We start from the raw sequence: 15,418 nt of genomic DNA on the forward strand, positions 1-15,418 counted from the left end.
TCTTTACCTTTTTCTTCTTCTTCCTCTTCTTAAAGGATACCTTTCAGCATTTCATATAATACTGGTTTGGCGGTGATGAACTCCTTTAGCTTTTCCTTATCTGTGAAGCTCTTTATCTGACCTTCAATTCTGAATGATAGCTTTGCTGGATAAAGTAATCTTGGTTGTAGGTTCTTGGTATTCAGCACTTTGAATATTTCTTGCCATTCCCTTCTGGCCTGCAAAGTTTCTGTTGAGAAATCAGCTGACAGTCGTATGGGTATTCCCTTGTAGGTAATTGAGCCTCTTTCTCTTGCTGCTTTTAAGATTTTCTCTTTGTCTTTTGCTCTTGGCATTTTAATGATGATGTGTCTTGGTGTGGTCCTCTTTGGATTCCTTTTGTTTGGGGTTCTCTGCGCTTCTTGGACCTGTAAGTCCATTTCTTTCACCAGGTGGGGGAAGTTTTCTGCCATTATTTCTTGAAATAGGTTTTCAATATCTTGCTGTCTCTCATCTTCTGGCACTCCAATGACTCTGATATTAGACCGCTTAAAGCTGTCCCAGAGGCTCCTTACACTATCTTCACACTTTCGGATTCTTTTTTCATTTTGCTTTTCCAATTGGGTGTTTTTTGTCGAATCTTTGGTTTGATTATTGTACTCCTCTGGTCTGCTATTGGGTATAATATTCTTTATTTCAGTCCGTGTATGCTTACTTTCTAATTTCTTTATCGTAGCATCGAGGGTCTCATTAGTTTTCGTGAGGTTCTGCACAAATTTATGGCAAGCCCTCAAAATTGCGATTCTTAGCTCCATATCCTCCATTTCTGTCATGTTTTTTTGTCTCCGCATCTTTTATGCTTTCTTGGTGCACCCCCTTGTGGTCTCTGTGCGCAGTCTTGTTCTAGCCAAGCCTTAATTGTTGTAGTTAACACTAGAGGGATTTGACCCTCAGGCCGACTGGCTATAGGAATCAGCTGTGCGGAAAACGTCTGCCTTCTGGGGAGGCGCTAATCCAGCCTCTGCCTGAGGCGATCGGCAAATGGCTGTGCGCAGGCTTTGGGCGGGGCGGGATCCACAGGGCGGGCGGAGGGAGCAGTTATGGCCACGCTCAGTCCCGTTCCCAGAGGCTCTGCTTCTCAGAACCCCGGCAGCCGCTGCAAACCTCGGAGAGAAAGCTGCCCTCAGGTTCCAACTGATGCCGGGTAATCCCGCTTCTCCCGTTTGAGTCTGGGTCCCTAGAGACTCGCCCGGATCTGGAGCCCAGAGTCTGAGACTCACTCCCGACAGAAAATGACAACCGCGCCCTCAGCCACCAGCCCGCTTTCGCGCGCACCTCGGTACCTTTGTATTTTCCACACTGCGCCGCCTCTGAGCCTCGATTTGCTGTTCTCTTTCCTTCTAGTTGTAGAGTCTCTCTTCAGCCAGCCTTCCTGTGGTTCTGGGTGATGTCCGTTCAGTCTTTTAGTTGTATTTTTGAAATGGTTGTTTGCGGCAGCGGTCTCCGGTGTTTACCTACGCCGCCATCTTGGTCGACCTGCTCAATTCTTATCTGTTATACTGAAAAAAAATCTCCAAGTCCCTGTCACAACTCTCAACTTTAATCCACTCTCCTCACTGCAAGAAGCAAGAATAATTTTTCTAAACTGTAAATCTGAAAACCCAATTTGCTTAAAACCCATTCCTGAGGATCTGCACTGTTCTCAGACCTTTTTATCCCTCCCTCCTCACAATGGGCTCCCTGCTCCATTGATAAGTTACTCTGGGGCAAAATGCTTTCTCTTGCTTTGGGTCTCCAAATGTTTTTTCTTCTAAGCCCCTACAAGCAACACTCTTTCTAGGCTATTTGCCTGGTTGACATCTATTCAACCTACTTATTCTTAAGGTTTCAGCTAAGATGCTGTTTCCTTTAGGAAGCCATGCCCACCACTGTTAAAAGTGCTTTATAATATATATTATTCTATTTGCCTGCTACTTAGTCTATATTACCATTAATATATACTAAGGAGGGGCCCTCAGGCAGGATCCTTGTCTGCCTTGTTCCTTGCAATCTCACCCCACCCCACACCTAGCACATTGCCTTGTGCTATAAGTCTTAAGGAATGGATTTAAGATTATAAAGTAATTTCTGAGGCTATAGATGACAGAAACATTTAAACTTCGTTCAATAATTAAAACATCATAAATGTTGGATAAGAACCAAAATAAAGTCACATTCTGAATTAGTGTCATTTTAAAATCCATGCAAGCATAGTACTGACACAATATAGATGGTTCAAGACTCTAAAACAGTGATGGCGAACCTATGACACGCATGTCAGAGGTGACACGCGAACTCATTTTTTGGTTGATTTTTCTTTGTTAAATGGCATTTAAATATATAAAATAAATATCAAAAATATAAATCTTTGTTTTACTATGGTTGCAAATATCAAAAAATTTCTATATGTGACATGGCACCAGAGTTAAGTTAGGGTTTTTCAAAATGCTGACACGCCGAGCTCAAAAGGTTCGCCATCACTGCTCTAAAAGGAAGGGGGAAAACATAAAAACAGGCCCTAGTTTATTTAAAAATTGCATATTTAACTTCATATCACAAGGAGTTGGTGAGAAAAGGCTGAAGGACCCTTAACCATGTTCTTCATTAAAAGAGGGCAGTACAGGAGTAGAAAAGAATGATTTATTCAACAACACCATTAGAATAAAAGATTACCATATTATACCATAATTTTTAAAAATCCAGGTATATTAGCAATATATTTAGAAAAGACCGTTAAAAAAGAAAAAAAGAAAATACAGATATTTGAGAATGCTTTTTAAACATGATATCAAATATAGAGATAAGTGTATCAAAAAACTGAGAGATTACATAAAAGCATAAAACTTTTTTTTTAAATATATTTTTATTGATATTTTACAGAGAGGAAGGGAGAGGGATAGAGAGTTAGAAACATCGATGAGGAAGAAATATCGACCAGCTGCCTCCTGCACACCTCTTACTGGGGATGTGCCCGCAACCAAGGTATATGCCCTTGACCGGAATCGAACCTGGGACCCTTCAGTCCGCAGGCCGACGCTCTATCCACTGAGCCAAACCGGTTTTGGCAAAAGCATAAAACTTTTATAGAGCAAATTTTAAGTGACCAATAAACATTTCTTTAGAAAAGCCTAAATCAATTACATCAATAAATAAAGCAATTTTTTTAGATTTGAAACTAGTAAACACATATACCTATCACAAGGCCTCTCTTCCCTCCATCCCACTCTTATTCCCTGAAAGAAAACTGGTTTGACAGAAGTGGAAGTATATAACTATACTTATATATTGCTGGAAGGAAATAAATTAGTACCATATATTGATAAATTAAAAACATGGGCTTTTTGTGTATTTTTCTATAATCTTCCTATAAGAAACATTTATTTTATTTATAATATGAAAAAAATAAGGTAACCTAAAATGGCAAAACAATATGCTTAGCATCAGAATAAAAATTAAAATTATAATAGCTTATATTTCAGTAATTTAGTTTATTAAAACCCCAGAGAATAGCTAATTATATAATTTTTATACATTCTAGGAGAAATGAATTGACAGCTTAATAATTAAAGAATATTACAGCTCAAGTCTCATCATCATGATTTCTACATTTGGAAATCAATTCTAGCATAAAAAATATTTATTCAATAGCAGCTGAGTTTTTTTCTTTAATCAATTCCAACATTAAATATAGTTAATAAAAACTTTTTTTTCTCAATCAGTTCCAACATAAGAAATACTTAGTCAATATCAGTTTTTTTATTCCCTTCTAGAATAAAAATGGCAAGATTTTTTTCTTCTATTTTCTTAAATATAGTCTAACTATAATTATTTTAAAATATATGTATTTTTTATTGATTTCAGAAAGAAGAAGGGAGAGGAAAAGAGATAGAAACATCAATGATGAGAGAGAATCATTGATAGGCTGCCTCCTGCATGCCGCCCACCTGGGACTGAGCCTGCAACCTGGGCATGTGCACTGACTAGGAATCGAACTACAGTGACCTCCTGGTTCATGGACTGATGCTCAACCACTGAAGCATACCAACAGGGCTAACTATAACTATTTTATAATCCTATCTCTATCTCAATGGTACTCCTTGCCACTCTATTTAAAAAATGTTCATTTTACCCTGGCTGGATGGCTTAGTTGATTGGAACATCAACCTGCACACCAAAAGGCTATGGGTTCAATTCCCAGTCAGGGCACATACCTAGGTTGTGGGTTTGATTCCCTGTTGGGGCATGTATGGGAGTCAACCGATTGATGTTTCTCTCTCACATCGATGTTCTCTCTCTTTCCCCACTTCTTTTCTATCTAAAAAACAATAAAAACTAACAAACAAACAAAAAAACACACAAGAAAAACATATCCTCAGGTGAGGATAAAAAAGTAATAAAAAAATGTTCATTTCAGGAATATCAACGTTAATAACAATTACCATATATATTTCTTATATATTTTTCTATAAAAACGTGATGAAAAATAGTTTATAAAATTTTAATTATGCATGTATATGGAAGGAAGATTTTATTAATTGCTCAATAAAAAAAATGAGGAAAGAAGTTGGTTTCACACATTCCAAACATAAAGGCAAGGTAATTATAATAGTTCATGCTCTACTGTGGATAAGACATCATAGTATATTGCACAAACTAAAATCTTTTGTCTGTATAAAGTATTCAGGTTTTCCCTCCATAAGTTGCTTTTATTTTAAAAAGTTGAGTTAGAAGATAACATTAAAAATTATCATCTTCACAGGGGAGATTAACACTTGTCTTATACAGTGGACAGGCAAAATAATAAACCTTTTAAAGCCTATACTAAACTTTGTAGGCAATACCAAAAATTCTATTTCAAAGTAAGCCTAGCATTTATATATTATGATATATACATTTAATTAAAATAAACATAGAAGAATTATATATTTAGAACCTTTAAAGGTTACAAAAGTATAATTTAAAAATTAATCACTTTTGTGATAGGCATGCCTATGTGTTTTCCTTTCTAAGATCAAAATGTAACTTCATACCTCATAATCAGGTCCTCCAAAGTGGGATTTTTTCTTAAGTTCTATCATGGCATTTTTGTATCCTTCCTCTATTCTTCTTCTTTTCTCCATTTCCTATTTTCAAAAGAAAGCAAGTGAAAAATCAAAATAAAACATCCACCCAAAACTGACAATATTATGTGCGGACAAGGGTGAACAGCAACGGGAATTCTCATCTATTGCTGGTGGGAGTTTAAACTGATATAACCACTTTAGAAAATTGTCAATATCCACTGAAGCTAAGCATATACTCCCATGAATTAACAATTGTATTCCCAGGTATATGCCCAAGAGAAATGAGTGCATATATCCACCAAAAGATATGTACAAGAATGTTCCCAGCAGCTTTATTCATAATAAAAAAATATAAAAACCTAAACTTCTATCAATAGGAAAAATAATCAAATTAAAGTCAAACAATGAAAATTCATCATACAATGAAATACTATACAGTAATAAAAAAGAATAAACTACCACTAGATGTAAGAACATGAATCTCAAGTCATGTTAAGGGAGAAAAAAGACAGACACAAGAGTGTATACTGTATGATTTCATTTATGATGTTCATGAACAGATAAAACTAATCTATGATCATGTAAGTTAGAATTGTGGTCACCTCTTAAGGTGGTGGTAGGGGAATGAAGGAACCTTGTGCTATAAAAGTTCTTTCTGTATGTTGATCTGACTGGTGGTTACAGGGGTATATACAAATGTATAAAAATCATCAAGCAGTACACTTAAGATTAGTGTACTTCACTATATGTATTAACATATCTTAAAAAATGAACAAAACAAAACCACACAGCACAGCAATATTAAAAAGACTTAGGGAAAAGTAAAAAAGCATGCTAAATTACACATATGTGAGTCTACTAATGTAAGCAAACATCTTAAATGAATAGAATATTTTTAGGCAGTGTGGTTAGATATGATAATTCCTTAGTGAAGGTTAAAGAGACTAAAGAAAAAAGTTTTAAACTAGTCTAGATGAGTTGAATGATTCTCTTGAACCATTAGTCTAATAGATTTAAGGGGTTCTCCTGTTTTCTCAATACATTTATTTTTTTGTGTGCATAGGGAATCTTCTAAAAATTCAATTTGATCCACATTGGTATAGAGTTGAAATCTTTCAATATAGAATAGTTTGACTCCTGAATAATAATGAAGTGGTTGTACCTTAAATGGACGTTTTTATTGCCTGTTTTTAAAAGATACATATTTTGTCAGTCAATATGGCTACTTCACTTGAGAATTCTGAACAATTCTCTTTTCGTCTAAACATGGGGACCATTTTAAATACACAGTGATATTCAAATCCTATGGCCATTCTGCCATTACATCAGTGTTGTCATTGTTTTCCTAGTGTCCTGCTTTAATTGATAAGACCTTCAAATTCTACAAGCAATATGACTCCCACATGAAGAAGATTCTGACTGGCCCTAGCCAGTTTGGCTCTGTGGTTAGAGTGTCAGACCTTGGACTGAAGGGTCTCAGTTTCTCTTCTGGTCATAGGCCTCAGCTGCAGGCTCGCAACCAATCAATGTGTCTCTTTCATATCAATGTTTCTCTCACTCTGTCTCTCCTCCTCCCTTCCACTCACACACACACACACACACAAAAAAAATCAATGGAAAAAATGTCCTCGGGTGAGGATTAACAAAAACCCCCCACAAAACAACAACAACAACAACAGATTCTGACTGATGTCTAGCCTAGTATCCAGAGCTGAAATATAGAAAATAGTAAAATTCTTCTAATTCTGCTACTTAACACCTCTGGACAAGTCTCCGGGGCACAATTCCTCTTCTATAAAATGGTGGCATGTTTCAGTTCTAACATTTTACTATTTTATTGATGTTGAATTATAAACAGAAATATTAAACAAATTCACTAAGCCATACTTTACACTAGAAACTAAATATACATATTGTAATATTATCAGTGTTGCAATTTAAACAAAGGTCAAAAAGGTCAACAGTAAGCAAATGTTTAATGAATAATATAATGTATGTTGAATTGTTGAATGATATCTCAATGACCTTGGAAAATACACATGGTTATAAATGCAGTAAGTTAATATTTAACTTTATAAATTTGTGTTTAAGTTAGTTTATACAGCCTAAATGCAGTTTCATATGTCATACAATAAAGCTGGGTAATATTAAATGGCTTATCACTTCCATTCCAAAGCATTGCTGTTATTACAAAAATGTTATTTATCAAGAATGCATATTGTACAGTTACTGAATATTTAACTGATGAATCTCATTAGGAAAATGAGGTTAAGATGCCTGCAAAGTTTCAGAAGTACCACCTAGTACTTCTATCAACTCCAATGCATTTTTCCCTAAGAAGTTAGTTTGGTTTAAATATTCAATCCATATATAAAACTTAAATGATTATTATTTAACAGAAAGAAAAATAGTCTTACCTTATCCATTCTCTTTTGCCAGCTCTCCTCACGTTTTACCATTAGTTCAATACAATGAGAAAGTGTAGCAAGGATTCCAGCAGTAGTTGCTTTAAAAGTTATTGCCTCCCCTTTAAAGTCTATACCATTAATTCCTTTTGGTGTTACCTGTGGAAATACTAAAAAAGACAGTTTTCCACTGAAAATCTTCCTAATGGAAAAATAATTCTTCACAATTTAAAATTAAAACTTGTTTAGAAAACTAGCAAATCAGCCCTGGCTAGTGTGACTTAGTTGGTTGGAGTATTGTGCCATATACCAAAAAGTGCAGATTCTACTTCCAGTCAGGGTATATACCCAGGCTGCAGATTTGATCTCTGGTTGGGGCATCTGTAGGAGGCAACTGATCAATGATGTATCTCTCTTTCTCCCCCGCTTCCTCTCTCTAAAATATAAAGTAACAAACAAACAAACAAAACCCTAGCAAATCAGAGGAGGCTTTCAGAATATAATTTCCTTCCTGTTGGCCAACATTTAAAAATTTCCATTCATACTTTATCAGCAAAGAAGCTTGTGGCAGCATATGTACTTTCAAGTCCTTTTTTCTGGATTCTATTTCCTGAAATCTATTTGCTGTGCTGCATTTAGTGAATAAAGTAGTAGGAGAACATATACAAAACTCTAAGCGACCGGTCGACCGTTTGACAAGTTGCTATGATGCGCACACGGGAGCTGCCCCCTGGTGGTCAGTGCGCTCCCACAGTGGGAGCACTGCTCAGCTGACAGATGGGTGCCAGACGCCGGGCTCACGGTTGGAGAGCACAGCTGCAGCAGTGTGAGCCTCTCCCGCCTCTGCGGCAGCGCTACCAGGCAGTAGCAGGTGCAGCAGGGCCAGGATGAGCGGGAGTGTATGGTGGCCGGCCCGGGCTCAGGCTCCTCCCCGGCCGCCTGCCGCTTCACACACTACTACATCCCTCGGGCCGAAACCGGCAGTCCAACATCCCCTGAGGGGTCCCGGGTTGCAAGAGGGTGCAGGCCAGACTGAGCAACCCCACCAGTGCACGAATCCATGCACCAGGCCTCTAGTCCTATATAATAAAAAGGGTAATATGCAAATAGACTGAATGGCAGAACCGAACCAATCAAAACATAATATGCTAATGATATGCTAAGGCTGCTCAACCGCTCGCTATGACATGCATTGACCACGAGGGGGCAGACAGTCAACCTGTCGACCAGTTACTATGATGTGCACTGACCACCAGGGGGCAGACTGTCGACTGGTTGACCAGGGGGCAGATGCCCTGATCAGAAGGTTAGCTTGCTGCTGGGGTCCAGCCAATCGAGACTGAGCGAGAGGGGCTGGACATGCCCTAGAGCCCTCCTGCGGTCCCTCCCCGGCTGGCTAAACTCCTGCGTCCTTCCCCAGCCCCAATCCTGCACTGGTGGGGTCCCTTGGCCTGGCCTGCACCCTCTTGCAATGTGGGCTGAGGGACCCCCCCGCCCCCGAGTACATGATATAATAAAAGGCTATATAATAAAAGGCTAATATGTAAATCGACCTAACGGCAGAACAACCGGTTGCTTTGACGTGCACTGATCACCAGGGGCCAGACGCTCAACGCAGGAGCTGTCTCCTGGTGGTCAGTGCGCTCCCACAGAGGGAGCGCTGCTCAGCCAGAAGCTGGGCTCACAGTTGGTGAGTACAGCAGCAGTGGCAGGAACCTCTTCCGCCTCCACAGCAGCGCTAAGGATGTTTGACTGATGGCGGGGAGCGGGCCTAAGCCGTCAGTTGGACATCCCCTGAGGGCTCCTGGACTGCGAGAGGGTGCAGGCCAGACTGAGGGACCCACCCCGAGTGCACAAATTTCGTGCACCGGGCCTCTAGTACTTTAATAATAACACTCTGACAGTTTGCAGGACCTAATTATGACAAGACCAATGCACACATTAAATAATTTTTTAAAAATATATTGTTATTGATTTCAGAGAGAAGGGAGAGGGAGAGACAGAAACATCAATGATGAGAGAGAATCATGATTAAGCTGCCTCCTGCATGCTCCACACCGAGGATCAAGCCCACAATCCCGGCATGTGCCTTGACCAGGAATGAAACCATGACTTCTTGGCTCACATAGGTCGATGCTCAACCACTGAGCCACATCGGCTGGGCTAAATAGTTTTTTATGTTTACATTTCATAATATTAATTCAGAGTTAGCTTTGAATGAAATGAGAAAAAATTTTAAAATTCACAAGATGCAAACAGGCGAACATATTATCTTATACTACTAGCTAATAAGAAACCACTGCAATAGAACTCATAAGTGAAATGGTACTTCCAACTTTAAAACCTCATATGTAGATATGACAGTAAAGGTATAATCTATAAAAGAACAAATTAATAAACTACTTCATCAAAATTTAAAATTTCTGCTCAAGGCATGGTTAAAAGAATACAAATTGCAGTTATATGCAATTAATAAATCTAGTTATCTAATATATAACATGGCTATAGTTAATATACTGAATTGAATACTAGAAATTTGTTAAGACAGATTTCAGATGGTTTCATTACCAAAAAAGATAACTATGTGAGATGATGTTAATTAGTTTTCCCCACAGTAATCATTTTGCTATCTATACCAAATCATTACATTGTACACCTTAACTGGGAGAAAATCTTTGTAAAGCCTATGTCTGATAAAGGACTTGTATTCTACATAGATATATATAGAATATACATTAATATAAAACATTAACATAGCCTATACTATAATATAGTATATTATAACCTCCAAAACTCAAGAAAATATATATAATCTAATAAAAAACTGAACAAAAGATTTAAATACACACTTCACCAAGGAAGAGATAGAATGGCAAATAAACGCATGCAAAGATGCTCAATACCATTAGTTACTAGGGAAATGCTAGTTAAAAACCACAGAGGGATACCACTATACACCTATTAGAAAACTAAAATTTAAAAAGACTGACCATGCCAAGTGTTGGTCAGGATTTGGAGAAATTGGGACTCTCATATATGTCAGGTGAAATAGACTTCGGCAGTTTCTTGAAAAGTTAAATGTACTCCTACCACATGATTTAGCAATTCCACTCCTAAGTATTTACCCCAAATAAATAAAATATATGTCCATGAAAAGACTTGACATGAATGTTCACAGCAGTGTTATGTATAATAGCCAAAAACTATAATCAAACCAAATGTCCATCAAAAGATGAGTGAATACACAAATTGTGGTGTATCAACACAAGAAAATACTACTCCCCAATAAAACAAATAGCCCTAACTGGTTTGGCTCAGTGGGTAAAGCGTCGGCCTGCGGACTGAAAGGTCCCAGGTTCGATTCCGGTCAAGGGCATGTACCTTGGTTGCGGGCACATCCCCAGAAGGGGGTGTGCAGGAGGCAGCTGATCGATGTTTCTCTCTCATCGATGTTTCTGACTCTCTATCCCTCTCCCTTCCTCTCTGTAAAAAATCAATAAAATATGTTAAAAAAAAAAACAAAAATAAAAAGAAATCATATACTGATACATGTGATAACAGTGATGAACCTCAAACTAAAAAAGAAGCCAGGCCAAAACCCACCACAAACTGTGTAAGTCCATTTGTATTAAATTCTAGAAAATGCAAACAAACCTACAGTGATAGAAAAGAGATCAGTGGTTGTTTGGGAAGAGAGGGGGTTAACAAAGGGGATGGAGGAAACTTTTTGAGGGTGATGGACATGATCTTGATTGTGATGATGATATCATAACATCAAAACTTGCCATATTGTACACTTAAATAAGTGCAGTTTATTGTATGTTAATTATCTCAACAAAGCTGTTAAATATTATAAACTACTGTTTTTATTAATAATCAACTTACAGATTAAAGTCATTTGTGTCCTAAATAAGACCATGTGTGCAACTGTAATAATGGGTTCTTCCTGCTGCATTTTCCTACCACTAATGATGTTGAGGGCCTTTTCATGTGCTTATTGGCCATTTGTATATCTTCTTTGGAGAAATGTCTATTCAGATGTTTTATCCATTTTAAAACTGAGATATTGTTCTACCATCAATTCGTTAAGAGTTCTTTATATATTTTAGATACAAATCTCTTATCAGACATGTAACTAGAAAATGTTTTCTTCCATTTTATGGGTTATTTTTTTCAGTTTTTGATGGTGTCTTTTGAAGCAAAGATAAAGGTCAATTTATACTTTTCTTTTTCATTTCTGACTTTTGTTGTCTTATCTAAGAAGCCTATGACTTAGCCAAGGTCATTACAATTTATTCTTATATTTATTCAAAGATCTTTATAATCTTAGCTCTTAAATTCATTTTGAGTTAATGTTTGTATTTGGTGTGAAGTAGGGGTTAAACTTCATTTTCCTGTATGGATATCCAGCTGCCAAGCATCACTTGAAAACTATTTTTCCTCATTGAATTGTCTTAGCATTCTTATAAAAAACTTATTTACTTGTTTTTTTCCAAGAATGTAAGGGTTGCCCTAACCAGTTTGGCTCAGTGGATTGAGCGTCGACCTGCAGACTAAAGGGTCCCAGGTTTGATTCTGGTCAAGGGCACATGCTCAGGTTGCGGGCTCGATCCTCAGTGGGGAGTGTGCAAGAGGCAGCTAATCAATGATTCTCTCATATCATTGATGTTTCTATCTCTCTCCCCCTCTTCCTTCCTCTCTGAAATTAATAAAAAATATATTTAAAAAAAAGAAGAATGTAAGAGTTTACTTCTGGACTCTCAATTCAATTCCACTGATCTATGTCTTCTCTCGTTATGCCAATACCTTACCTCACTGTTGGATCTGTACTAAGTTATGAAATCAAAAGTGTAAGTCCTCCAACTTTCTTTTTTAAGACTATTATAGCTAGTCCAGGTCATCTGCATTTCCATATGGATTATAGGATCAGCTTGTCCATTTCTGCAAAAATCCTACTTGGGATTTTGGTACGGGCTGCATTAAATCTATAGGGCAATATGGGGAATACTGAATTCTTAACAATATTAAGTTTTCTGATCCACGAACATGAGATATCTTTCCATTTATTTAGATCTTATTCAGTTTTTCACATTGCTTTGTTACCTTCAGAATGGAAAGTTTGTGCTTCTTTCGTTAAATTTATTCCTAAGTACTTAACTCTTTTTAATGCTATTATAAATGAAATTGGTTGCTGAATTTAATTTTCACATTGTTCATTGCTAGAGTATAAAAATATAATTGATTTTTTATATTGATTTTATACCCTAGAATCTTGTTGAACTTATTACCTCTAATACTTTTTTAGTGGAGTCCTTATAACTTTTCTCTACACAAGTTAATGGCATCTTCAAATAGAGATAGTTTTAATTATTCTTTTTAAATTTGGATGTCTTTTATTTCTTTTTCTTGCCAGTTGTTCTGTCTAGAGCCTCTAATACAATTACAATGTTGAAAAGTGGCAAGAATAAAATGCTGCCCTGGCCAGGTAGCTCAGTTGTTTAGAGCAGTGATGGCGTGTCAGCATTTTTGAGCTCGGCATGTCAGCATTTTGAAAAACCCTAACTTAACTCTGGTGCCGTGTCACATATAGAAATTTTTTGATATTTGCAACCATAGTAAAACAAAGATTTATATTTTTGATATTTATTTTATATATTTAAATGCCATTTAACAAAGAAAAATCAACCAAAAAAATGAGTTCGCGTGTCAGAGGTGACACAGTGTCATAGGTTCGCCATCACTGGTCTAGCCTAAGGTTCATGTGCTATTGGGAAGAATATATATTCTATTGTTGGGTGAAGTGTTCTGTAGATGTCTACTAGGTCTGTCTGTTTATACTACTCAAGTATTTTATTTCCTTGTTATCTTCCTATTTGTTCTGTCCGTTATTGAAAGTTGGGTACTGAAGTCTCAAACTATTAATACTGAATTGTCTTTTTTCTCTTTTCAATTTGGATAGTTTTTGCTTCATATATTTTGGTGCTCTACTGTTACATGCAATTATGTGTATAACTGTTGTATCTTTTTGATGGATTGACCCTTATATCCTCATAAAAATCTTCTCTTTGTCTCTAGAAACATAAATTAAGATGATAAAGAATATAACAAGAAAATTTACATTATAAGTAAACAAGAAATTTGTTCACTGAAAATTTAGGGAACAGTGCTTCCACCATGACCCAGAACTCTTGAGGTCTTTAACTAAGGAAGGTATTCGCTTATCCAAAAACTTCTCCTCTGGTCTTCTAAAGGCAAATTACTTTGCCTTTCTTTTCAGGTTAGAATCGTTGGAAGTTTTACTCTTGCTCTATTCTACCACCTCCCCCTCCCCGACTCCGTAAAATCCTATTTTTGTAATGTTTACTAGCTAGTTCTAAATTTTTAAGACTTTAGCATACTCAATACCACAATATGTGATTTAGACCTAATTCTTAATGATGGCCTTAATGATGAGACTCATTATAATTATTTGAAGATTCCATTATCTTGTAGCCAATGTTTCCAGAATCCTAGCACCAAGACCCTGACAGTATTTATGAGATGATTTATATAGTCTAATTCCAAACTATGATCAATAGTATCAGATTTAAAGATTACATGTTCTACTGATTTTACCAGATTATACACAGTACTTCTAACTTACTTTTAGAGGTTAACCATAGGAAGATACTTTCCACCTATGATGATTAACAAAAGTTAATTTCCATTAACCCTAAGGAAGGAATTTTTTAAACAGTGACTTCCACAAGTGTACTGAAAATGTGACTCATTATTTTATTTTATTTTTTAAAAATATATTTTATTGATTTTTTACAGAGAGGAAGGGAGAGAGATAGAGAGTTAGAAACAACGATGAGAGAGAAACATCGATCAGCTGCCTCCTGCACATCTCCTATTGGGGATGTGCCTACAACCCAGGTACATGCCCTTGACCGGAGTCGAACCTGGGACCTTTCAGTCCACAGGCTGACGCTCTATCCACTGAGCCAAACCGGTTTTGGCTGTGACCCATTATTTTAAAAAGTATGCAGACAGCTTGTGTAGGATATTTCTCTAAATGACAGCAACACCCCTATCTTCCATTGCTTGGTTTCAAGCCTCTCTTCAAAAAAGAGATGTTGGGGGCTTTCCTCAATGTCTGGAGGTCTAGCTATCTGTTTACATTAAAGAGTTATGACCTGTAAACCCTGTATGTAATGGCAGTTTATTTTAACTAGTGGAATTCATCAAAGGGTGACCTGGTAGCGAGATAGCTTTTTCATAATGGGCCTTTGAAAATCTTTATTTATAGGTCTTTCTCTATGTCCACTCAATGTCTCCAGAGTTTTTAACTTTGTATCAGAAAATATATGTCTGGTTGACAGGCATTCTGCAAACAGGGTTAGAGAAGGGAGCTAGGGATTGCATCTTTCAGTATGTAAACTTACATTTAGTCCCTGGCTACCAGATTTCTTGGAGATAAGCAGAATAGTGATACTCTTAGATTTCAATAATCAATAGGTACATTTCCACTTAATCACTTTATTGATAGACTGATACACCTATCTTTTGCTGTGCCAGGTATTCCTGAATCTGTAACTCTTCAGTTCAATTTCTACAGGAAATAAGCTTCCATTCTCCTTTGCAAAATGTAGGTGTGGTAGTTGAGTATACTATGTGGAATGGAAGACTAGATCTGTTGAGTTTTACAACTTCTTTCAATAATTTTTCCAATATGCAAACAAAATATTTTTCTATTTAAGCAGATTCATTGTGAAATTAAAATGCAACTGGGAAAAACCATCCCAAATTAAACGTTTAATTCCATAAAAATACATAAATCTACATGATTCAATAAGGTTCAATAATGTAGTCCAAAGTTATAAGAAAACTTTGTAATAAGCTAGTATTTTGTAAAATTGGGAGGGAGCTAGGTTATAAGGAAAAAGTAGA

At 36.7% G+C, this 15,418-nt stretch overlaps 1 protein-coding gene across 3 annotated transcripts in view; it reads right to left on the reverse strand.

Moving 5' to 3' along the window:
* Nucleotides 1-15,418, reverse strand: part of CERT1 (ceramide transporter 1) — a 101,571-nt gene that overhangs the window by 36,564 nt on the left and 49,589 nt on the right. For all 3 annotated transcript variants that reach the window (XM_070412206.1, XM_070412204.1, XM_070412203.1), the window contains exons 7-8: nt 7,499-7,656; nt 5,049-5,141 (exon numbers count right to left, since the gene is read on the reverse strand). In XM_070412206.1, coding sequence (XP_070268307.1) covers nt 5,049-5,141; nt 7,499-7,656 — 251 coding nt within the window. The remainder of the gene's footprint in view (nt 1-5,048; nt 5,142-7,498; nt 7,657-15,418) is intronic.

This window comes from Myotis yumanensis, unplaced genomic scaffold (assembly GCF_028538775.1).
Source record: "Myotis yumanensis isolate MYYU_CA2020_CCGP unplaced genomic scaffold, mMyoYum1.0.hap1 SCAF_4, whole genome shotgun sequence".
Lineage (NCBI taxonomy): Eukaryota > Metazoa > Chordata > Mammalia > Chiroptera > Vespertilionidae > Myotis > Myotis yumanensis.